Source organism: Coregonus lavaretus (genome assembly GCF_964263955.1).
Source record: "Coregonus lavaretus genome assembly, chromosome: 24".
Lineage (NCBI taxonomy): Eukaryota > Metazoa > Chordata > Actinopteri > Salmoniformes > Salmonidae > Coregonus > Coregonus lavaretus.
Window position 1 is genome coordinate 12,192,144 of NC_140011.1, and position 26,789 is coordinate 12,218,932.

A 26,789-nucleotide genomic window follows, 5' to 3' on the forward strand; every position below is an offset into this window, starting at 1 on the left:
GTCCAATATCATCAGATCTAGAGTAGAGTAGCAGCACTTCTGTTTGAAACGTGATCAACTGACATGGTGAAAAGACTTAAATTGGAAGTGTCGCTGCATCTCTCTTTCTATCCTGCTTATCTTCAGCCATTTGGCCCAGACACTAGCTACTAAATCTAGAAGCACAAACACACGCGCGCCCATACACACTCGCGCGCACACCAACAAACTGTGCTTGTATAAGCTATATTTTTCCTAAGAAGAGTGCGTGTGATAGATGTGTTTATCTCTAGTTGCAAAGCTGCTATCTGATTATGTACACACGCCATACCTCAACACTGTTACTAACGGCGACCAGGCCAAACTAGAAATGTGAAATATTGATTTGTATCCGTTAACAGTTCTTAGAATGTGCTCATTGATTGGGTGTGTCGTCAATGTCCGCTCGTGACTCCTGAATACTCAATCCATGGGAATCAATAGGAGAACTCAACAACACCAGAGAGGAACACATTAAGAGAGCACATAAGAGAGAGAGAGAGAGGAAGAGCATGAGAAAGAGCGAGGAAGAGAGAGCGAGAGAGAGGAAGAGCGAGAGAGAGAGAGGAAGAGCGAGAGAGAGAGAGGAAAAGCGAGAGGAAGAGCGAGAGAGAGAGAGAGGAAGAGCAAGAGAGATGGAGAGCGGGGGGAGGTGATAAAGGGGAGGTATGGAGTATGGTGTCCTACCTTGAGGTCTCTGTAGACTACGAAGCGGTTGTGCATGTGTTCTAGTCCCAGGATGATCTCTGCTGCGTAGAAACGCATCTCCTTCTCACTGAACACACCATGCTGAGACAGGTGGTAGTGCAGGTCCCCTCCTACACACACACACACACACACACAGTTAATACCAGTCCTCCAACACATCTTTCAGCGTGTGACAGTCGGCATGACCCAATAAAGAGTTATGACTTGATCAATATGATCTATTAAATGAACTCCTGGTGATCTACTCCGGAGGGCGAACGAGGATCCATGGAAGATTACCCCAGAGACACACACACACACACACTGATCTCCTACTGAACGTTTGGAGCTGTATTCTAATTGGGATGGGCCAAGTAGAAAAGTGTGAGAGTGTTAACTGCTGTCTAAATATGACCCATTGTCAGTGTGTGTGTGTGTTACTGGGTCTGGGTACCAGTCTGTTTAGCTAACATCCCACTCCTGATACTTCGTGTCATATGCTATGTTTAGCATGACAAGGAGTTGCAAGGAGTAGAATGATAAAACAGACTGTTAACCCAGACCAGTGTGCTACCACTTGCAGACTCTGAATCCATTGGAGACTGCCTGGAGCTGCAGATGTAGCCTACTTAACCATAGGACAAGCCAGAGAGCGCAGAGAGCCATCAGTGATGCCCTGTCCCATTCTGTGTGAGAGTGTACTTCACAGGCTCCTCAATTCAAAGTGGAGGAGTGCTCAGTGGGACAGACCTCTACAATGACACTCTTCATGCTGACTGGTAGAACCAGTTGTGACCTTTCACCTTCCAGAACCCGGCAGGCAAGTGGTCAAGAACCTTACCGTTCATCAGGTCCAGAATGAAGCAGAGTTTGTCTGGTGTGTGGAAAGCATACGTCATGCACACTATGAACGGACAGTCCTAGAGAGAGAGGGAGGGGTGGAGGGAGAGAAAGAGGGAATAGATAGATGTTTTTTTTTTATGTGCTTAGAAAATGTCAGACATAGGTCAATTTGAAAATGTTTGCGCTGTGCATGTGAATATACATATATATACATACATACAGTGAGGGAAAAAAGTATTTGATCCCCTGCTGATTTTGTACGTTTGCCCACTGACAAAGAAATGATCAGTCTATAATTTTAATGGTAGGTTTATTTGAACAGTGAGAGACAGAATAACAACAAAAAAATCCAGAAAAACGCATGTCAAAAATGTTATAAATTGATTTGCATTTTAATGAGGGAAATAATTATTTGACCCCTCGGCAAAACATTACTTAGTACTTGGTAGCAAAACCCTTGTTGGCAATCACAGAGGTCAGACGTTTCTTGTAGTTGGCCACCAGGTTTGCACACATCTCAGGAGAGATTTTGTCCCACTCCTCTTTGCAGATCTTCTCCAAGTCATTACGGTTTCGAGGCTGACGTTTGGCAACTCAAACCTTCAGCTCCCTCCACAGATTTTCTATGGGATTAAGGTCTGGAGACTGGCTAGGCCACTCCAGGACCTTAATGTGCTTCTTCTTGAGCCACTCCTTTGTTGCCTTGGCCGTGTGTTTTGGGTCATTGTCATGCTGGAATACCCATCCACGACCCATTTTCAATGCCCTGGCTGAGGGAAGGAGGTTCTCACCCAAGATTTGACGGTACATGGCCCCGTCCATCGTCCCTTTGATGCGGTGAAGTTGTCCTGTCCCCTTAGCAGAAAAACACCCCCAAAGCATAATGTTTCCACCTCCATGTTTGACGGTGGGGATGGTGTTCTTGGGGTCATAGGCAGCATTCCTCCTCCTCCAAACACAGCGAGTTGAGTTGATGCCAAAGAGCTCAATTTTGGTCTCATCTGACCACAACACTTTCACCCAGTTCTCCTCTGAATCATTCAGATGTTCATTGGCAAACTTCAGACGGGCATGTATATGTGCTTTCTTGAGCAGGGGGACCTTGCGGGCGCTGCAGGATTTCAGTCCTTCACGGTGTAGTGTGTTACCAATTGTTTTCTTGGTGACTATGGTCCCAGCTGCCTTGAGATCATTGACAAGATCCTCCCGTGTAGTTCTCGGCTGATTCTTCACCGTTCTCATGATCATTGCAACTCCACGAGGTGAGATCTTGCATGGAGCCCCAGGCCGAGGGAGATTGACAGTTCATTTGTGTTTCTTCCATTTGCGAATAATCGCACCAACTGTTGTCACCTTCTCACCAAGCTGCTTGGCGATGGTCTTGTAGCCCATTCCAGCCTTGTGTAGGTCTACAATCTTGTCCCTGACATCCTTGGAGAGCTCTTTGGTCTTGGCCATGGTGGAGAGTTTGGAATCTGATTGATTGATTGCTTCTGTGGACAGGTGTCTTTTATACAGGTAACAAGCTGAGATTAGGAGCACTCCCTTTAAGAGTGTGCTCCTAATCTCAGCTCGTTACCTGTATAAAAGACACCTGGGAGCCAGAAATCTTTCTGATTGAGAGGGGGTAAAATACTTATTTCCCTAATTAAAATGCAAATCAATTTATAACATTTTAGACATGCGTTTTTCTGGATTTTGTTGTTGTTATTATGTCTCTCACTGTTCAAATAAACCTACCATTAAAATTATAGACTGATAATTTCTTTGTCAGTGGGCAAACGTACAAAATCAGCAGGGGATCAAATACTTTTCCCCCCCTCATACATACATACATACAGTACCAGTCAAAAGTTTGGACACAGCTACTCATTCAAGGGTTTTTCTTTATTTTTACTATTTTCTACATTGTAGAATAATAGTGAAGACATCAAAACTATGGAATCATGTAGCAACCAAAAAAGTGTTATACAAATCAAAATATTTGAGATTTTTCAAATAGCCACCCTTTGCCTTGATGACAGCTTTGCGCACTCTTGGCATTCTCTCAACCAGCTTCACCTGGAATGCTTTTCCAACAGTCTTGAAGGAGTTCCCACATATGCTTAGCACTTGTTGGCTGCTTTTCCTTCACTCTGCGGTCCGACTCATCCCAAAACATCTCAATTGGGTGGAGACAAGGTCATCTGATGCAGCACTCCATCACTCTCCTTCTTGGTAAAATAGCCCTTACACAGCCTGGAGGTGTGTTGGGTTATTGTCCTGTTGAAAAACAAATGATAGTCCCACTAAGCCCAAAACAGATGGGATGGCACATCGCTGCTGAATGCTGTGGTAGCCATTCTGGTTAAGTGTGCCTTGAATTCTAAATAAATCACAGACAGTGTCACCAGCAAAGCACCCCCACACTATAACACCTCCTCCTCCATGCTTTAAGGTGGGAACTACACATGCGGAGATCATCTGTTCACCCACACCGCGTCTCACAAAGACACGGTGGATGGAACCAAAATTCTCCAATTTGGACTCCAGACCAAAGGACACATTTCCACCGGTCTAATGTCCATTGCTCATGTTTCTTGGCCCAAGCAGGTCTCTTCTTCTTATTGGTGTCCTTTAGTAGTGATTTCTTTGCAGCAATTCGACCATGAAGGCCTGATTCACACAGTCCCCTCTGAACAGTTGATGTTGAGATGTGTCTGTGACTTGAACTGTGTGAAGCATTTATTTGGGCTGCAGTTTCTGAGGCTGGTGAACACTAATGAATTTATCCTCTGCTTCAGAGGTAACTCTGGGTCTTCCATTCCTGTGGCGGTCCTCATGACAGCCAGTTTCATCATAGCGCTTGATGGTTTTTGCGGCTGCACTTGAAGAAACTTTCAAAGTTCTTGAAATGTTCCATATTGACGGACCTTCATGTCTTAAAGTAATGATGGACTGTCGTTTCTCTTTGCTTATTTGAGCTGCTCTTGCCATAATATGGACTTGGTCTTTTACCAAATAGGGCTATCTTCTGTATACCCCCCCCTACCTTGTCACAACACAACTGATTGGCTCAAACACATTAAGAAGGAAAGAAATTCCACAAATTAACTTTTAACAAGGCACACCTGTTAATTGAAATGCATTCCAGGTGACTACCTCATGAAGCTAGTTAAGAGAATGCCAAGCGTGTACAAAGCTGTCATCAACGCAAAGGGTGGCTATTTGAAGAATCTCAAATATAAAATATATTTTGATTTGTTTAACACTTTTTTGGTTCTACATGATTCCATGTGTGTTATTTCATAGTTTTGATGTCTTCACTATTATTCTACAATGTAAAAAATAAGGAAAGATCCTTGAATGAGTAGGTGTGTCCAAACCTTTGACTGGTACTGTTAATATATAGACAGAGTTTCAACATAAAGCTTTGTGTGAGTGCGTCTGTGCTAAGATAGAGTCGGTAGATCTGACAGACCGGTAGATCTGAAAATGATACTCCCCTGCACCGTATATGTGAATACACATGTATACTGTATATACAGACAGCTTCTGGACTGAAACGTGTTTGTGTGTGTGCTTAGATAGTGTCAGACATAGGTCAATCTGAAAATGATACTCCCTTGCGCTGTGTATTTGAATATACCTATACTGTATATGTATACACAGAGCCTTGACGGAAAAGTGTGTGTGTGCGGAACGTACCCCTGTGCTGACAAGTGACAGCATAATTCTCTCGTTCAGAGCCAGAGTTTCTCCCTGCTTCATCTTGATCCTCTTCTTATCCAAACACTTCATGGCATACCTGATACAAACGCACACACACAATCATGAACATGTTTTTTGACCTTACTGTTGGATATTTGATCTCTTCTTGTACTTTTTTCCTCTCCTCATGTATTGTCCGGTGGATGTTCATTTTCTCCACTTTTACATCCATCTTTCCTTGTACGCATTTATGTTGCTGCGTTACTCACATCTTGCCGGTGTCAGCCTTCCTGCAGCCGTACACCTCCCCGAAACCCCCCCGACCGATGATACGATGGACACTGAAGTCATTCATTGTCAACTGGAGAGAGAGCGAGAGAGATGAAGAGGGAGAGAGAGAGAGCGAGGGGGGGGGGTGAGGTTACACTTCAGACTGTAGCTTATCATGAAGGTTCATGGAAAGGTTTTTCATCAGGACGCTTACAGGAGTAACACACACACTGAATAATACACAGCAATGTTACTCACATGGATGTTCAGCTCCACATTCTTCCACTGGCAGAAACGAGTGAACTTGTCACTGATGAGAGAGAGAAAAAGAGGAGAGATGAAGAGAAAGAGAGAGTGGTTAGCCTAGAGGTGGGAGAGGTAGACGAGTAACTGGCCTATAGACCGTGGGAGTGTGGAGAAACTCATTTCCTTTTCGACACAAATGGATACTAAAGTACTTTTCTTCTAAATCTGGAGCTAATGAAGAAACGAATTATTCTGGGCATTATCCACCACCTTCCCTTTCTCCCCTTCCCCTCCCCCCCCCGCCCCCTTTCCCCCCTGCCTCACCCCAATCTCACCTCTCTATGAACCTCTGGAAGATCATCCCTCGCAGGCTGTCACAGATCTCCACTATGTACGGCTGAACACAAACAGGAGTTAGTGAGTGAGTGTGTGTGTGTGAGAGAGAGAGTGTGTGTGTGTGTGTGCGACACCCGGTATTGTAGCAGGGATGCAAACTGGTGAGGGCCCCAAAAACATCTTTACACATGGAAACGCGAGAAAAATCCATGTGAAGTGCAAGAACATTTGCTTATTTTCAGAGAATAACAAGTACATTATACACACTTGAAAATAGAAATTCAGCTGCCCCTTTAAGAGCGGGAGATTGCCGTGGTAACGGCGGAGAATCTCCGAGGTCTCTTGGCTAGCAGTTGCATCAAACGTAAACTAACATTGAAAAATAACCTAGTGTGAACAAAACTATGTAAACAGCCAAGAAACGAGGACAAAGTCACACTTTAGCAGACTTTCGGGTAAATTCCACCAATTTCTATGCATGTGCGCTTCTAAAAAGTGAATCTTTCAGTTTCAGCACTTCTCACATTGCGCACAGCCCCCCAGTTTGTACCGTGGAGAGATGACAGAGCCTGCCCACGAAGCACTCACTCTGATATGACATCCCATCCTAACTTTTTTCTTCGGATCTACACGTTTCACGTGGATGGCCTATTTTGTAACCAAAACGGCAAATATTGCTGAAATGTTTGCATCCCTGATATGGGGCTGCACAGACACACAAACGGGAGTTAGTTAGTTAGTGTGTTCCTCACCTGGAAGAGAGAGGGAGGCACCTGCTTCTTGGCCAGGTGAGTCTGAACGTGATCCACTGCTTTCTTAGAGAAGGGCTGAGAGAGAGAAAAACAGAGGGAAAGGGAGAATCAACAAGAGTATGGGGGGTGGAGGAGAGGGAGAGAAAGAGGAGGGTCATGAAACAAATATAGCGGTGTGACAATAAATGACTAATTCCCAGTGCAGTTTGGCATGTAAACTGTTTTAGTTCAGTTGGGGTTTTCCATTGTGTGTATTCATGTAAACTTCCTCCCTGAGAGGAACATAACACATTTCAGGGTGACGTGGGTTTGACAGTGTTAGGCGAGTTCGTTACACTGTGTTGGTGTATGTCCCATGTTGACAACGTGTCCTTACATGTGAGCAGGAGAGGAGTTCCTTCATGATGTATCCGTCATAGATCTGTCTGCTACGGCACAACCTTTCCTCTTCAGAGTCCAACTTCTCATAGTCCTTAATCTGACACACACAGGGGGTTAACACACACACTTCCTCTGAAACACACCATGGAATTAGCCTAATCTCAAATGTCTCACACGCCCACAAATCCAACGGACACACACTAGACTCCTGCTCTCTGACCAGCGTGAGTGAGTGAGTGTGTGAGAGAGAGCGAGGAGCGAGAGTAGAGGCAGACAGATTGAACGATAGACACTATGTACAAAAGTATGTGGACACAAATTAGTGGATTCGGCTATTTCAGCCACACCCGTTGCTGACAGGTGTATAAAATCGAGCACACGGCCATGCAATCTCCATAGACAAACATTGGCAGTAGAATGGCCTTACTGAAGAGCTCAGTGACTTTCAACGTGGCACCGTCATAGGATGCCACCTTCCCAACAAGTCAGTGCGTCAAATTTCTGCCCTGCTAGAGCTGCACCGGTCAACTGTAAGTGCTGTTACTGTGACGTGAAAACATCAAAAGAGCATTAACGGCTCAGCCACTAAGTGGTAGGCCACACAAGCTCACAGAACAGGACCGCAGAGTGCTTAAGTGCGTAAAAATCGTCACTCCTCTGTTGCAACACTCACTACCGAGTTCCAAACTCCCTCTGCAAGCAACGTCAGCACAATAACTGTTCATCGGGAGCTTCATGAAATGGGTTTCCATGGCAGAGCAGCCGCACACAAGCGTAAGATCACCATGCGCAATGCCAAGCGTCGGCTGGAGTGGTGTATAGCTAGCCGCCATTGGACTTTCGAGCAGTGGAAATGCGTTCTCTGGAGTGATGAATCACGCTTCACCATATGGCAGTCCAGCAGACAAATCAGGGTTTGGCGGATGCCAGGGGAACGCTACCTGCCCAAATGCATAGTGCCAACTGTAACGTTTGGTGGAGGAGGAATAATGGTCTGGGGCTGTTTTTCATGGTTCGGGCAAGGCCCCTTAGTTCCAGTGAAGGGAAATCTTAACGCTACAGCATACAATGAGATTCTAGACAATTCTGTGCTTTCAACTTTGTGGCAGCAGTTTGGGGAAGGCCCGTTCCTGTTTCAGCATGACAATGTCCCCGTGCACAAAGCGAGGTCCATACAAAATTTTTTGTCGAGATCGGTGTGGAAGAACGCAACTGGCCTGCACAGTGCTCTGACCTCAACCCCATCGAACACCTTTGGGATGAATTGGAACGCTGACTGCGAGCCAGGCCTAATCGCCCAAATCAGTGCCCGACCTCACTAATGCTCGTGGCTGAATGGAAGCAAGTCCCCGCAGCAATGTTCCAACATCTAGTGGAAAGCCTTCCCAGAAGAGTGGAGGCTGATAAAGCCGCAAAGGGAGGACCAACTCCATATTAATGCCCATGATATTGGAATGAGATGTTCGACGAGCAGGTGTCCACATACTTTTGGTCATGTAGAGTATGTTTCTTACCTCTTCGTAGAACTTGAGCTGTGGTACGGCCTCGTCGATTTCAGTCAAACAGAAATCCTTGAACAGCAGAAAACCTGAAACAGAGAAACACACACCGTCAGCGAGAATACACACACACCTACACTGGGTTGTTTCTTTGACAATAGGATATCAATTATACAATTCTGGATTTTTAGTGTGTATGTGTGTGTGTGTGTGTGTTCATGTGCTTTGAACTAACTGTAGGAGTTGACCTCCGCATGCACGCACACACCCTTTTCCTTCGAGACTTAGGCCTGTAGTGGATTCGCCTTAATAAGAGAACATGGCTCTACTCATCTCATTGAGCCAATTCCCTATCACAGAGTCTGTAATGTGCCTCAAATGGACCACAATGACAGGGAGTGACAGTGTCATCATCTACATTTTAGTCATTTAGCAGACGCTCTTATCCAGAGCGACTTACAGTTAGCGCATACATAATTTTTTTATTTTTCATACTGGCCCCCCGTGGGAATCGAACTCACAACCCTGGCGTTGCAAACGCCATGCTCTACCAACTGAGCTACATTCCCTCCCCTACCCTGGACAACGCTGGGCCAATTGTGCGCCGCCCCATGGGTCTCCCGGTCGCGGCCGGCTACGACAGAGCCGTCTCATCTCACACATCTACTGTCTGCATATTATCTACATATCACTGACACTAAAAACACTCGCACACACACACACCATCTGGAACCAATCTGAACAGCTCGCAGAAACTAGCCCTGGGGTTGCCATGGTAACCGACTCGTTGCCTTCACAGTACGTGTCTCCGTCTCTCCCTGTGGCATTAGCCAATTAGCATTACTGCTGCTAAAATAGACAGCTAACGAGATGACACAGGAACAACCTTGCAGAGACAAAACAACACATATGCGGTCGGGCACACCCCTCTGAGAAGAAAACAACAAGCACCCCCCCCCCCCCCCCCCCCCAGTGGTAGAACTAGTAGTATGGGTTTACAGACGGTAATAACAAGTTTCCCTAAAAACACAGGGAGCAGAGCAATACAGATCAAGTCAATGATGCACTATAAGATGAAATCTGATAAATTGATTGACTAGGCCTTATCATCCACCAGGAAGCACAGGTGACAATGACCAGGTGGAAAACCCTGCCTAGGTAGAAACCTTGGCTACTAGCGGTTAGGGGAGAGGAGAAGGAAAGGTAGAGGAGGACGTTAGGAAGGAGGCTGGTAGATGAGAGAAGAGAAGGGAGCAGGGAAAAGAGAGGATGTTAGATTGTTAATTGGCATTCTCATTGGCATTCTTCTCTTCCCTACGATTGTGGGACTATCACTCTACACAGCAACAACACAACAGTCAACGCTGGCCTGCCTAACACAGGAAGACAAGGTTATTTAAAGCATGGGGTCATCTCACATTAACACCACACACACAGAGTACACTCACACACACTATGCAGGCACACAAATACACTTCGGCTAACACACACAGAAGACCGAGTGTGCTGCGGTTAAAGAGATTCTTGGGTACTTTTGTATACTTTTTTAGCCAGTAGTTCTGAAAGTAGTGTTCACGAGCCAAAAGTGGTCCCCGAAAATAGCGCATTACGTCACATATGTTAACTGAGCTGTCATGAGCAGTGTCTCTTCACAACCTCTCAGAGAGAAAGAGGGCAAGAGAGAAAAAGGGGGGAGTGGAGAATGATGCACTGTTTACTACCTCAGAATGGAGAGAACTGCACCTCATCTCTTTTCATTTGTCTCATTGTTTCAGTTAAAAGGCACTGTCTGAAGAGACACCATTTGATTAGCTAGCTACACAGGCTCATGTTATTAGACACACAAACCCATTTAAAAAGGAGGTGTTGTGGCAGATGCCATTTGATGCTGAGCTATAGCAGCATAAGACAGTGAGATTGTCCAGGCAGAGAGGTGACTGGATTGATGTACATTGTGATGAGTGAATCATCAGATTTCCCTCTGAAGTACATGTACATAAGGCCTTGACACAGAGCTAAAACCCTCCCCACCACTACATACTTCCTTGTGTGTTTGTGAGTGTGGGTCTTCTTTCTGCAATGGCATCTCTATCTGACCAGCGCTACTTACACACACACACACACACACAGAGAGAGAGAGAGAGAGAAAAACAAACTAATTTCTTCTCTCCCCTTCCCCCTCTCCTTTATCTGTTCTCCAGACCCTACGCATCATTTCCTCTCCAGGCCAAGCCCCTCCCCTCCCTGTCCTCCTCTGTTCCTGTCAGAGTGGCACACAGACAGACAGACAGACACACACCAGGGAACAAGAATTTTGCCTTACTGCGACCTCTACACACACTCGCACAAACTCACATCAGGATTAGTGTGTGCAGAGAGGATCCTTGTTTGCAGAGAGGGCGTTTGTGCATGCAACGCACGCGCTCACACACACACGGGCGTGGTGGGTGTTCTTCAGTGGAATAAGGGGGGAAGAGAGATTTTCTGTCACTGGAGTCAGGGATTAACTTTAAATCCCTTCAGCACTCACTAGCTAATTCAACAAATGGCCTCACAGAGAACACACATCAAACACCCGCACACACACTCCTAGGATGAAACATATGCTTCTCTGTGCTTTGTGTCATTACTGGAATCACCTGAACTGGCTAAATATAACCTGCTGATTAAGTCTTCCTAACGCACAGACACACCTCTCCTCCATCCATCTCCACTCGTTCACCCCAGTCCTTTGATGTAGGAGGCTTAATTTATCTTTCTTTCTCACTCCTGTCTTTCTCCTGTCTCTCTCCCCCTGGCTCTCTTGCTCTTCCGGCTCACAATGTCTTTCCTTCAATATATCCATGTAGACAACCCCCCCCCCCATCCTCTCGCTCTCTCTCTGTTCCGTCCTTCCATCTCTCTTTTCACTATTCAGGAAGTGTTCAATCATAACAAAAAAAATGCGTGTCCATGCTTAAACCGCCCCCACACACACACACACACACGTATTTAAGCAGGAAAAACACTTGTCCACATTTACACTCAAGAGAAACAAACCTGCTCAGGGCTCCAGACTGTCACCATTTAGACACATTTTGTGACCCTTTGACTTGCTACAAAATGTATTGGTTGCATCAGTGCGAGCTGCACATTCTACATGGTCACCACACTCCAAAAGTCCTCTTTTTTTTAGGAGGCTAAAACCATGACTTGGTCAAACAGTAATGTGCATTATCCTTATGATTCCTTTAATGAAAGTGTCTGCCCTGCACTGTGTCGTCTGTTTTGCTGGGGCCTGGTTCTGTGATGAGCGAGCCATTCCAACCTCGGTCTAGCTAATGTGTTTAGAGTTTCCACTTACTCAGGTGGTGAATTAGCCCCAAATAAATAAGCCAATGATATTAGTGCACATAAAGATGTAGGCAAATTCATCTCTATAGAACAAAATACCATTTTCTTTTAGCATTCTGGAGCCCTATTTTAACAGTCAAATATAACAATAGCAAAATTCATGACAATCACTTGATTAGGTTGCACATAAAAACTATTGAATAATGCATTCCTGCATGGACATGTTCGATAAAACAACGCATTTCTTGAATACCATCTCAGTAGTCGATTACACCTCTTAATAAAGTACTTTCAATGACTTTATAAGATGATTACTTATTTTTTCCTATTCCATGAGGCTGCAAAATAAATGGTGCTACCAAATCATGGGCTGATGCCACCAACGGAAAAGATTAGTGGGCACCAGGGGAAAAGGTTAGTCTGCAGCAAGGTGGGAAATTACCTTTTTGGTCCACCAGCCTGGCAGGCAGATAAAAATTATAATAACATTAACCAGCCTAATTTTTTACCAGCCAAATTGTTTTCCCCCGCCATAATTACACACAAAAAAAGGATGAGCATGCTTTGTTTTTCTAAAACAAGAAATGTCTCACTAGTAAGAAGTAATGGGATATATTGCTACATTTAATTACATTTTTATGACCTGTGTCTTTTAACCAATGTATGTTAAAATAAATAATTTTGATACAATAGTAAAAACAGATAAAACAGTTCTACAACATCAAGAATCAACAAAGTGCCTACCCTGCCACAAAATGCTAAGTGATACAGCTTATTTATTATTATAGTTCAGGGCTCTACGCTGACATTTTTTTTTACAAGGAGTACAACGCTGTGTGTGACCGGCTGGTGAAAAATACATTCTTACCTGCCAATGACAAAATCTACCCGCATTTGGCAGGTGTTAATTTCCAACCCTGCTACTTTAGAGCAGACAAACACATTATGGAGGTGTTAGCAGCACTTAAGTACTATCGATATTTCAACTCGACCAACTTCCTGTCAACACGAGCTACTTCAGTCTGCACACAAACACACGTCAGTTTATTTTAGATCTAATTGTCATCACTCTGGCCCACACTCTTTCTCCCTCCCCCTCCCCACTTTCGCTTCCTCTCACAGGCACACACACTCTTAAATATCAGATGCAGTCAAATGTCCCTCCTGCAGTTTCATTATGAGCCTGTGAAGTAGGGTTGGGCGGTATCCAGATTATCATATTGACCTAACACCCCGGGATTTATGGTATTACCGGCTTAGTACACAAGGGGGGAACCAAATAACGCAAAAAAAAGCTCATTGGGCGTTTATTACCAGAATACTAACAAATTAGCACAAGTAATAGAGAATTTCCATGGAGGCTGCTAGCTAAATACGCTAACGAGGACAAACGAAATTTAAACGAATTGCAAAGACAGGCAATCCAGCTCATAAAGTTATACATATATACATAGCCGCGGGAAGTAGGGGTGCTGAAGCACCCCCTGAAACAAATAATTTATATACAAAACCAGTCAAAAGTTTGGACACACCTACTCATTCAAGGGTTTTTCTTTATTTATTTTTTACTATTTTCTCCATTGTAGAATAATAGTGAAGACATCAAAACTATGAAATAACACATATGGAATCATGTAGTAACCAAAAAAGTGTTAAACAAATCAAACTATATTTTATATTTGAGATTCTTAAAATTGCCACCATTTGCCTTTATGACAGCTGGACGGTTCTCCCATCTCCACAGAGGAGCTCTGTCAGAGTGACCATCGGGTTCTTGGTCACCTCTTGGTCAAGGCCCTTCTCCCCCGATTTCTCAGTTTGGCCGGGGGCCGTCCAGATCTAGGATGAGTCCTGGTGGTTCCAAACTTCTTCCATTTAAGAATGATGGAGGCAACTGTTCTTGGGGACCTTCAATGCTGCAGAAATGTTTTGGTACCCTTCCCCAGATCTGTGCCTCGACACAATCCTGTCTCGGAGCTCTACAGACAATTCCTTTGACCTCATGGCTTGGTTTTTTGCTCTGACATGCACTGTCAACAGTGGGACCTTATATAGACAGGCGTGTGCCAATTGATTTTAACATCAAGGACGATCAATGGAAACAGAATGCACTTGAGCTCAATTTCGAGTCTCATAGCAAAGGGTCTGAATACTTATGTAAATAAGGTATTTATTTTTTGTAATCTTACAACCTGTTTACGCTTTGACATTATGGGGTATTGTGTGTAGATTGCTGAGGACATTTTCTAATTTAATCCATTTTAGAATAAGGCTGTAACGTAACAAAATGTGGAAAACGTAAAGGGGTCTGAATACTTTCCGATAGCACTGTATGTGTCTACTAAACTGGAAAAGGAATGAATAGACAATTTCAGATTTCACATAGAAATAAGTTGCATTTGCAAAGTATTTCAAGAAACTGGAAAACATATCAAGCAAGTATTTTTATATGCCAAGTATTATCAGATTAACTGTTTAGTACAGATAACTATCAGACTCGTTACAAATGCTGGTAAAGACTCAAATACATTACGTTTAAATTTGACAAAAGTAGTGCCCTGGGCCTTTACTAGTTCTGTATTAGCAGACCAATATAGATGTCTTCAGTGTGGACAACAACAACAACAAAATCTGCATCCCACCCCCGGTCTGCAATAAAGAAAAAAATGTTTTATCGCAGCACCGAACTACTTCCCTTGGCTATGCATATATAGGTAGGATCTACCGAATGTCATTTTAGGTGAGTTTGGACATTTACAAGCGTATGTGAACGAGAGACAATGTGCAAATGAACAACGTTTGACGCAAAGTTTAACAGTACTGGCTCTCCAGCAACATGTCTACAAGCTGTGTCTGGAGTCGCTAGGGCAAAAGTTCTGCCTGTTCTGCTCAGAGAAGAGAGGAGTGGCAGCTGTACAAATAACTCATCTGAAGGGCTTTGACTAATTAAACATGGCAGAAAGCTAACACAAAATGATGCCCTGTCACCTTATTAATTGAGCCACTTACTTAGATAGCAAGTTAAACTTAAGGCGCGTGTTAATGCAGAATTCTGCGTATTTCACGCAGGAAAAAAAGATAAAATGCATAAGAAATATCTTGCTGCGTTCTGTAAACACAGATCTAAAATGCTTCTTATTGTAATTTCTGCTCGGCATCAGACTAATTTTGTGCTACAGTTGCACTTCTAAAATGGGATGAGAATTCACTAACGGGCATTCTATCAGCAGACAACACTCTGACTGATGTGTAGCTTATTTTCTTGGTGTAGCCAGTCTATTTTTCTCTGGAAAAATGCAAGATTAACTTTAAGCAAAACATTAGGAAATGTGTCTGGCTACATTCTTTCTATGATAGGCCTAAACATTGGAAATATGATGGCCGTGCATCCTTTTCGCAAAAAAAGACCTTGCTTTTTCATTGTAAGCTCATTTACTTGTGTGGCTGCCAGCCAAATAGCATGGCACTTCTGTTTTCATCTGATGAAAATGAAGGCATTTTGTGCCAAATGTGTTGCACTAATGCATATTCTACGAAGAAAAACTATAGTCGCATGTCCCTGATCACTCTACTGAAGGAATAAAACACGACTTAAAACATCTGTCAATACACAGCTGGACTCACCAGCTCCCGCCTTCTCCCGTTGTGCAGTTTACAAACACATGACTGGCCCAACTTTTCTGGGGAACTAAGTAACATAATGTAAAACGTGACAGGTTAAATGAAGAATGCAATCTGCTTCATCTCCGAACGCATTGCACAAATTGACTGCAGGTATTTACTGAAATTGCTACAACTATTAAAACGTATTGAAAAACTTAAAAAGAAAAGAGAGACCAGAATACTGAGTGTGTGTTTGCGGAGTGCTTGCAGGGCTGTAGCTAAAGCTCAAACACACTCTCTTTATCTATGCTCTTCTTCACAGTAAAGGTCAGTCTATGAATAATGCATCACACACACTGGTTTGTCTTATACCACACATTGGCCATCAATCAGGAACGAACGAACGAACGAACGAACATGTGCACACTCACACTACCTGAAAGTATAAAGGACACTGATGTCTACAATAACCTTTCTCACGCTACACTTTTCAGCCTTTCCACTGATCTGACCCACTTTCCTTTTTTCTACAGCTCTCTCTGCCCGTTTCTACACCCTCCATCTCCTGATATAGAGGGGCAGGGCTGGCCAGGGCTTGCAGATGTGTCCTACACAAGGTCATGAGATTAGCTCGACGTGAAAACTCACACACTGCCAAAATCCTCACACTGCTCCAAATCACTCACACTCTCACATTATGCACGCACGCACACGAACAAACACAGCCCTACCGACACACCATCGGTCACAATCAAATGCAGACACACAATTAGATTGACCAAAAACATTAACAGCCGTAAAACATCAAACAGATTAGGCTTACAGTGACAGCAGGCTACACACACACACAGGCTCCAAGTCAGTCTGGGAAACACATTGCACAACTAGTCCAGAGTTTATAAACACACACGTGCCTAGAAGCTGGGGGTGGGGAAGAAAGAGAGAGAGAGAGAGAGAGAGAGAGCGAGAGCGAGAGAGAGAGCGAGAGCGAGAGCGAGAGCGAGAGCGAGAGCGAGAGCGAGAGCGAGAGCGAGAGCGAGAGCGAGAGCGAGAGAGAGAGGGGAGTGGGGGTATATGGAGAGAAGAGAAACCGGGGGAGGAGAGAACAGAGGCTGGATGTTGTCGTTTAGGGAGAGTAGCAGTAAGACAGAGCAAACACTGCTCTGTCAAACTCACATACTCTGGTACCAGTCACTGCCCCCTTGCTCTTTTGGCCCAAAAGGTTGTTGTGTGTGAGATCGACCAGCCAATTAATGCACCCAGTTCCTCAGCAATTAGACCCGTCTGCTGGAGCACCAATCAATAAGCCACACACACACACAACTGCCAACTCGTTGATACACACACCACTGTGTCGCCCCCTGCCATCTCTACACAGACATCAGCATACACATGAGCAGACACACTAACAAGATAAACAACAGTGATCGTCATTGTTATTATCATACCAGCGAGCATGCAGGTCACTCTGAAGGCTCTGCCCTGGCTGGCTCTACACTGGCCATCACCACACGCATACATACACATGACAGTAGTAAAGAGAGATGGAGGGTACTCTCCTACTCAAGCGAGAAGGGGGCGAGGAGACATTGTGAGGAGATACGGCGAGGAAGGGGGGAGATTCTCAAATGGTTTTGCCAACTCCTCCGTCCTCTCCTCGCCTCATTTTGAAAAAGGTCAAAAAGGTGAAGAGAGGGTGGAGGAGAGGAAACAAAGGTACTTCTATGAAATGAGAAATATTACATTAAAGGATAAGTAGCGTATCGTTTTTAAATGTGTGCATGCTTTTCTCCTCAGAGAAAACAACAGCTGATTCAAGGGGGTGTGAAGGATTTCAGCAGAGGAGACTCAGAGGATGCACTTGTGCTTCCTCTGCGGGAGAACGCAATCGAGGACAGAGGCAGACTCCTCCGTTCACCTAATAACGAACTGACACTCTCCTCGATCACTCGACCACTTTTCGGTTTCTGGGTCACGGAGGAGAGAGAACAGAGTCGTCGAGGAGAGGACGGTCTTTTGCCCAAATAAGAATCTCCCAGGGTATGAGCCATTGTGAGGAATTCATGACACAAGTGTAGGGGAGACAAGAGGTGAGATAAGGAGAGACAAGGCGAGGAGATCTGGATAGGAAGGTCTGAGACATGGGCAGGAGAAGAGATGAGAAGGCCACTGTAGACTATTGACACTGCCCCACCCGACACACCCCACGATGGCCTCGGGCAGCCCCAGTGCATTCTGGGTCGGGGAACCGTCTAGCGTCTGGCCTTCAGCGCTCTCGTCTAAGGTCCCCTTCTCCATTTCCTCTCCTCCTCATCGGCTTTTTTTATTCCCCCTTTAATCAATTTCATTTCTCCCGATTGTTGAGCAAACACTGGAGTTCCGCTGAGTTCCCATGGCAACCGGCAGTTGCTAGGCAACACACAACTCTCACATCATCCATTCCAGAACTCTGACAGACAGAGAGAGAGAGAGAGGGGGGGGGGGGGGGACAAGAGCGCGAGAGTGAAAGAAACAGAGGGAAATTAAATATTCAGACAGAAGGAGAAAGAGAGGAGGTGATGGAGTGAAAGAGAGAGCTATGGGGGTCTCTAGAACACAAATAAGGAGCCAGCCTTCCACCCAGATAACCAACCAGAGCTCAGTGTTCCAGTCGCCAGAGAGCCAATCACATTTGGCCATCTTGGACAATAGACACTGTACATCAGCTCTGTGCCCCCAGCCTGTACCGATGTAAACAAAGTCTTACACATCCATATGACAGCTAATGTGTGTGTGAGCGCATCTGAGAAGGAAAGAGCCTCTCTCACCTCTCAGCCCCTCACAGGCACTCCGTACACACACTCTGGTGTCACCTGCTAGGAGGAAAGGGGGGAGGGAGTAGACTGGAGGACAGAGAGGGGAGGATGGAAGAAAAAGATGGAGGGAGAGGTGGAAGGAGGGAGAGATCTCTGTACGGCAGTGCAGTGCAGCATCAAGACATCACAGTAGGCCGACCCAGTGAGAGTCAGACAGTGGGGAGAGCAGAGACGAGAGAGAGAGAGAAAAATAGAGCAGCCACAGCAGAGGGAGACAGCAGAGCCTAGAGACTGCGAGAGAGAGAGAGAGAGAGAGAGAGAGAGAAGGGGCTGGACGTCTGTGACGGTGCCTCCTAACCTTCCCACATGCTCTGGTACTGACACGTGTAGTCATGGTCTAACACACACAACCTAGGCCTTAGGGACACACAGATGGACACATACGTGAGCGCGTTGATGTGTGTCTTCAGCCCGTACACAGCCCAGAGAAACACAGCTAAAAAGGAGAGAGGGAGAGAGAGAGAGAGAGCAATATTATCCCGCCACCCACCCCTCTTCTCTGTAAAACCAATACGATGAGAGTGCACCTTGCTCACCATGACAAGAGCATGCATACACACACACACACACACGGCTGTGTAGAATCTATATCAGTAAGCAAATGCCTGTCAACATGGCTGGGTACAATCTACACTTATCAGCTGTTTCCCACAATGTCCAACCACAGCCCAACTTGTATCAGCAGCCTCACAAAATACAAAAACTAAATCGCCATAAACAGATGGCAGCAATCCAGTGTCAATGTTGTTGTTAGGCAAGTTGGCGGTGTGTGTTGTGATTAGGTTAAGGTTCAGGTTGATGTGGTGGTGGTCGAGCAGACAGAATACCTCCGTGTCAGAGAGCAACAGGATAACAGTGGCAGTAGGCGCTACAGCCCATGACCACCACACATTTGACATTCAAATTCAAAGCAAAAGGTGGCCAACGCAGAGGTTACATGAAGATCATTAGAACTGTCGGCTACAAGCATGTGACGATACACAAGGCAACACGTCGAAACACATTGAAGAACTACGATACAGGTAGCGAGAGACAGTGAGACAGAGAGAGACAGTGAGACAGAGAGAGACACAGAGAGACAGTGAGACAGAGAAAGACAGAGAGACAGTGAGACAGAGAGAGACACAGAGAGACAGTGAGACAGAGAAAGACAGAGAGACAGTGAGACAGAGAGAGACACAGAGAGACAGTGAGAGAGAGACACAGAGAGACAGTGAGACAGAGAGACACAGAGAGACAGAGAGAGTGAGTGAGAATTAGCGCAGCAGTCTCTGAGGGGAGGTGAGACAGAGCAGAGCAGCAGTAAGTAAAGCTAGTGAAAGCCTGCAGGGCTCTGGTCCCCTGGTACAGACAGCTGCTCCTGGCTCACAGTGATACTAGTGGAGACCAAGCAAAGGCTAGCTGACAGGTGGCTGAAACTCGGTCCTGGCTACAAGCACGGATTCAGTTTACAAAGTGGGTTTTGGGTCACAGGAAAAGTTCCAAAAGCTTGTGTCCCAGTGCTTTAGGTAGGCCACAGGGAAGAACAGTTTAGTTCCCACTGATCATCAGTAGTATCTGTAAGCATGTGTAGAGCAGGAACAGGGTTAGCCAATCAGCAGCCTCATACAGACGGCAGAGGTCATCTCGAATAGGGAAGTAGAGTGTTGTCAGGCAAGACAGGACCGGTGTCATCCTATCGCCCACACACACACCACAAACAACCACACACACCAACTCAATCACCACACTGACAAAGCACAAACCTATCCCAAGTCAACAGCTCCCAGCATACATTCCTTTTGTGTGTGTGTGTGTGTGTGTGTGTGTGTGTGTCTGCGACATGGTGCTATGATTCTCGTGGTTGTCTGCTTAGTGAAAGGACAATAATGTCCATTATCACACAGACTACTCACCAATCTTCTGGTTGAAGATTTTGTCGAACGTTAGCTCATCTCTCTCCTCCAGGTACTTCTGCATCACACTGCGAATACTGCTCAAGAGAGGGGTGAGAAAGGAGAATAGGATGTTAGAAACGTACTTACTTACTCCTCTTCATCCCCTATGGGACACAAGGCTACAATGAGCTCCACAATGTTCGAAAACTATAGCATATTTAAAAAAGGGACACGCACATAGATAGGGCATTGATACAATCACATAGTATGGACTCCCCACTCCACAACATCTTTCTATTCCTCCCGGCCCTCTCTTCTCCTCTCTCCACCTTCATCTCTCCTGTCCTCTCATCCTTTCATCTCGCTTCCCTGCTCCCCTCCACCATCCCTGCCCTGGTATGGGCCTCTCCCTGCCACCTGTCCCTGTCTGCCTGCCTACCTGTCCCCTGACAGGATGGTGGGGAGCAGCCGAACGAGGAGGCGGCGGTGGGAGGACAGGAGCAGCTTGCCCTTGGAGAGGGTGTTAATGAGAGGAGGGCAGGGGAGAATTAATCAATTAGCGCCCCCTCCACGGGCCCATTAGCGTACACAGAGGAGAGAGGAGGGGAAAGTTACCACACACACAGCTGCGGGAGAGTATAACACTTTCCACATGGCAGCACATTGGCCAGACAGACACCTTACCTAAGACAGGCGAGAGAGGGAGAGATCTTAGATGGGTCTATTACTGCCAGTGGCACGGGCAAGAGAGAGAGAGGGCGGGCGAGAGAGAGAGAGGGGGCGAGAGAGAGAGGGCAAGAGAGAGAGGGCGGGCAAGAGAGAGAGAGAGGGGGCGGGCGAGAGAGAGAGAGGGGGCGGGCGAGAGAGAGAGAGGGGGCGGGCGAGAGAGAGAGAGGGGGCGGGCGAGAGAGAGAGAGGGGGCGGGCGAGAGAGAGAGAGGGCGGGCGAGAGAGAGAGAGGGCGGGCGAGAGAGAGAGAGGGCGGGCGAGAGAGAGAGGGAGGGCGGGCGAGAGAGAGAGAGAGAGAGAGAGGGCGGGCGAGAGAGAGGGCGGGAGAGAGAGAGAGGGCAGGCGAGAGAGAGAGGGCACGTGAGAGAGAGAGAGGGCAGGCGAGAGAGAGAGAGGGCAGGCGAGAGAGAGAGGGAGAGAGGGCGGGCGAGAGAGAGGGAGAGAGGGCGGGCGAGAGAGAGGGCGGGCGAGAGAGAGAGAGGGCGGGCGGAGGGCGGGCGGGCGAGAGAGAGAGAGGGCGGGCGGGCGAGAGAGAGAGAGGGCGGGCGAGAGAGACAATCACACACTGATACAGCTGATATGATCCAGAACCACAACAAATGTTTTTGTTTTTTATCTTGTTTAATCTCAATTTATTGACAAACCGTTTAGTGATAACCAGCTTCTGTTGTTCATTGTATTGTTGATTAATTCTGTTCTCTCAGCAAAGCACTTCAACGGCAGACCCACTAGAGTTGGGCGGGCAGGAGGCCAGGCACACACACACAGCCCAGTTTATTCGCGATTCCCTCGTGGATCATTGTTCCCCTGATATCATTAGTGTGGTTTGAATGGTTCTGCTGTATTGGGCTGGCTGACCCAGACCTGGCAGGTTCGGATAGCACTGAATAACAACAGAAAAGGATAACTCTAGAATATGCTAACTAGCGCGTCATAACAAGTTGCTAGCGCCAAGTTTAACAGTGGTTGAATATAGCGGAGACGCTAACTATTTTACTATAGGTTTAGTTAGTACAGCGGCAGATGCTACCGCCAATGCTAACTAAACCTTTAGTAAAATAGTGGCTGATGCTTAGCTAGTGAAAATGCTAACTGCTAGTTTATAACATATTAGTTGATGCTAGCACCAATGCTAACTAACCTGTAGTAAAACAGTGTCTGATGCTCACGAAGACGCTAAGCTAACTACCAATTTATAACACAGTGACTGATGCTAGTACAGCACCAATGCACCTGCAGTAAAACCAGTGGAGGAATTGAACAAATAGTAGCTGTAGTAACAGAGCTGGTCCTGGATCTGTGCCTTAGGAGGGCCAAATTGTACCCAGTCCAGTGCCAGTAATAGCTCTCCTCTGCTCTGTCTAACTGAGCCACAGGAACCAGGATACAGGAAGTAGACTCTTCCTCATTCACTGGAGGCCAGGGGTGAGTCATAGGCCTGCCTGCCTGCTGCAGAAACAACTAGTCCAGTTAACCCCTAGTCCCTGGTGGACATGACTTGTATACATCTGATTGGATAAATAAGCATTTTGTAGCAAATTCCTCTGAGTAGGCAATCAGGGGAAAAGGTGGAGTTACTATGATATCGTAACAATCCAATGATGAAGTACCTTGGCCATAGGGAGTAGGGGCTGTTTCTGGACAGAGCCATAGAGAAGACAACACACTTGCCCATCAGAATCCACTCAGCTGCACTGGTCAATCCCAATCCACTCTCTGCTACAAGAGCCAATAACAATCCACCGACTCTGCTACACTGGTGTGCACTTACTAATAGTTCAATAATTCCCTTCAAAGATTGAAACGGATAGGACTTGTATACCTTTGATTATTGAGCTGGAGGAGAGGAGAGGAAGCTTCACACTCCCAACCCGAATCGGAATCTGCCTCCTGCAACTACCCCACATTCCTCCTCCCTCTCAGTTATCCTTCTAGGTGATTCCCTCTCTTCCCACCGCCTCCTACTGCACAACACACATAATCTCTTGTCTCTCCCTGATCTCGCTCAAACAATACAGCGCCCGTCCCACTCCCCCTCCCCCCATCCCTTTATCCTCTCTATCGGTTCCAGTGCTGCCCAGCAGGCAAAGCCTGGAGAATGTAGCAGCACTGCGCTATCTCCACAACGGCACACACACTACCCCAAATACACACTACCCCAAATACACACACAAACAACTTAAGACTACATATAAGCACAGCCAAGTACACACACACATACAAAGCTGAAACACACACACAAATCCAAATATCACACACACACACACACACCACACACAGCGAGCTCAAAGTACAAACAGGCTTTATTTATTTACCTCACTGTTTTAAACTGCCTTTACAAGACAGGGTCTGTCTGTGGTCCTCTGTAGCTCAATTGGTAGAGCATGGTGCTTGTAACGCCAGGGTAGTGTGTTCGATCCCTGGGACCACCCATACGTAAAAATGTATGCACACATGACTAAGTCGCTTTGGATAAAAGCGTCTGCTAAATGGCATATTATTTATTATTATTTAAGACATTTAAAAAGCTCACATCAACGCTGGCTCTCAGCACTCTTCCTCTTTCCCCCTTTCCGTCTCTCGGTCTCTCCCTCTTGTCGGATTATCATCATAGCCAATTTCAGGAGAGCACACACATTATCCCAGTGATAATCTTTTAAATCCTTATCAAATTAAAAACAAATCATTTCCATAAAGCCATCTCAACCCGGACAGGGATCAGACAGGTCAGATCTAATAAGTGTTTCTGGGACGGTGGGTTGGCAGAGTAGGCTAAAACAGTGGGTTGGCAGAGTAGGCTAAAACAGTGGGTTGGCAGAGTAGGCTAAAACAGTGGGTTGGCAGAGTAGGCTAAAACAGTCAGTGTCCACTTTAGCCGCTTATGTTTGGAAGAACTAGCCTATGTCACAGCCCACCACAGTAGTGATGTTGCTGACCCTGGCCTGATGGTATTAATGCTTTCTCTCAATCTGCTGTATTAATTCCTGCTGTGCTGTATGGTAATCCTGGCTTTAGTACACACACCGAGACAGAGAGAGAGACAGCGCGAGAGAGAGACTAAAGCAGCCTAATCATAAAGAGCAGGCCATGTATAGCTTACTACTTCAGCCGTTGTTAAAGCAAACCCCACTATCACCCCCATTACATGCTCTTTTATTACAGAAGAATAGCATCTTATCTCTTCTGCCCTGTAAACAAATACCTAATGGACGATTAGCAATCAAATTCCCATCTACACCTAAGCTCAATGCACACACCATCACACACCTGCCTAGGAAGCAATAGGCGAAGTACACAGAGATTGGCCTTTGAAGAGCAACCTCTTCCAAAGCTTATTAGATTTATATTTACATTTACGTCATTTAGCAGACACTCTTATCCAGAGCGACTTACAGTTAGTTCATACATTATTTAATTTTTTCATACTGGCCCCCCGTGGGAATCGAACCCACAACCCTGGCGTTGCAAACACCATGCTCTACCAACTGAGCTACCTCCCTGCCGGCCATTCCCTCCCCTACCCTGGACGACGCTGGGCCAATTGTGCACCGCCCCATGGGTCTCCCGGTCGCGGCCGGCTACGACAGAGCCTGGATTCGAACCAGGATCTCTAGTGGCACAGCTAGCACTGCGATGCAGTGCCTTAGACCACTGCGCCACTCGGGAGATTAGATGAGGCGATCTTTTCCATTTGAGATTGACGCCTGCACACTTCTCCTAATGTGTGTAGTGGGATCCACACCATAGACCCAGCTGACAAATGAGGAATCAAGCCATCTGAATAACAATGCTTTCGGAGTAGGGGCAGTCCCTTTAATGTTGGGGCAGTAAACTTGCTCTCTACAGGGGGAAACCAAATGCAGGCCTACACCGACTCTGTTTCACTTTTACAACATAGCTAGCTAACTAGCTCAGAGCCTGATAGAGCCGGGACTGTGAGAGGATGAGGAAGTCACAGAAGCCTGACTATGACTGGATAGAACACAGACACTTTCAGAGAAGTAGCCTCGCTAAATTGTAAACGCAGACACTAACAGAATTAGCCAGCTAATCGTTTCTCAGCCAGAACTAGCACATCTTTTTCTGAACAGCTAAGTGTTCCTGCCGAGCAGTAACACACCTGATTCTCCTAATCAAAGCCTTGGTTGAAGACTACGATGATTCGTTTATAACATGAATCAGGTGCGTTACTGCTCTGCTGGAGCAAAATCCTGCACCACCCACACCAACCATTGTGGAAAAGACTCTGGCCTCAATAGGAGATCAGTGTAGAAAAGTTAAGAACAGACTACATTTGGTCTAGGCTGCAGTTTGGACCGGTTCATTGACAACATCGAAAGCAAACAACAAATCAACAAGTGGCTTTGCCAAAGGCCATGTATGGTTCAGCCTGCCCTGAACACACACAGTGGGGTCTGCAAACAATGTCATCCCTTAGTAGGCCAACTTCGGCCGAGTTCGGGATTTGATTTCATCAATAGATGTGACTAAACACATCACATATTGAATTTCACTAAAAAAGGGATTTTATGTTTAGGACCAGTTTTCTGCACCTAGATTAAGCCTACTTGTAGACTCAAAAAAGGGCTCTACGCTGACATTTTTTCCAAGGAGCACATGTGCTCCTAATTTAAAAAATGTAGGAGCACCTAAATAAATTGAGGCTCACAATGAAAGTATTTGAGGATATTATTTGACGCTATATCGTATCGTTTTGACAATTACATTTACATTTTAGTCATTTAGCAGACGCTCTTATCCAGAGTGCATACATTATTTTTTTATTTTTCATACTGGCCCCCCGTGGGAATCGAACCCACAACCCTGGCGTTGCAAACGCCATGCTCTACCAACTGAGCTACATCCCTGCCGGCCATTCCCTCCCCTACCCTGGACGACGCTGGGCCAATTGTGCACCGCCCCATGGGTCTCCTGGTCGCGGCCGGCTACGACAGAGCCTGGATTCGAACCAGGATCTCTAGTGGCACAGCTAGCACTGTGATGCAGTGCCTTAGACCACTGCGCCACTCGGGAGACAATATTGCAAAAGTATTTTTGCACTCGTTTGCTGTACCTGCACCAAAACTCCAGTATTTGTCCTTCATAGCTTGTTCTCCATCTTTTTAAATAGGGAGCCAATTTGTTTTCAGCACTTACAGTGAGGGAAAAAAGTATTTGATCCCCTGCTGATTTTGTACGTTTGCCCGCTGACAAAGAAATGATCAGTATATAATTTTAATGGTAGGTTTAATTGAACAGTGAGAGACAGAATAACAACAACAAAAATCCAGAAAAACACATGTCAAAAATGTTATAAATTGATTTGCATTTTAATGAGGGAAATAAGTATGACCCCCTCTCAATCAGAAAGATTTCTGGCTCCCAGGTGTCTATTAAAGGGAGTGCTCCTAATCTCAGCTTGTTACCTGTATAAAAAACACCTGTCCACAGAAGCAAATCAATCAATCAGATTCCAAACTCTCCACCATGGCCAAGACCAAAGAGCTCTCCAAGGATGTCAGGGACAAGATTGTAGACCTACACAAGGCTGGAATGGGCTACAAGACCATCGCCAAGCAGCTTGGTGAGAAGGTGACAACAGTTGGTGCGATTATTCGTAAATGGAAGAAACACAAAATAACTGTCAATCTCCCTCGGCCTGGGGCTCCAT

At 45.9% G+C, this 26,789-nt stretch overlaps 1 protein-coding gene across 1 annotated transcript in view; it reads right to left on the reverse strand.

Moving 5' to 3' along the window:
• The window catches only part of LOC311100295 (G protein-coupled receptor kinase 3), a 46,340-nt gene that overhangs the window by 11,046 nt on the left and 8,505 nt on the right, over positions 1–26,789 (reverse strand). Inside the window, exons 2-11 of the mRNA XM_084141157.1 lie at positions 20,409–20,485; positions 8,738–8,811; positions 7,219–7,320; positions 6,843–6,917; positions 6,090–6,151; positions 5,767–5,818; positions 5,508–5,599; positions 5,236–5,335; positions 1,547–1,625; positions 706–836 (exon numbers count right to left, since the gene is read on the reverse strand). Of these exons, the coding sequence (XP_083997283.1) occupies positions 706–836; positions 1,547–1,625; positions 5,236–5,335; positions 5,508–5,599; positions 5,767–5,818; positions 6,090–6,151; positions 6,843–6,917; positions 7,219–7,320; positions 8,738–8,811; positions 20,409–20,485 (844 nt within the window). The remainder of the gene's footprint in view (positions 1–705; positions 837–1,546; positions 1,626–5,235; positions 5,336–5,507; positions 5,600–5,766; positions 5,819–6,089; positions 6,152–6,842; positions 6,918–7,218; positions 7,321–8,737; positions 8,812–20,408; positions 20,486–26,789) is intronic.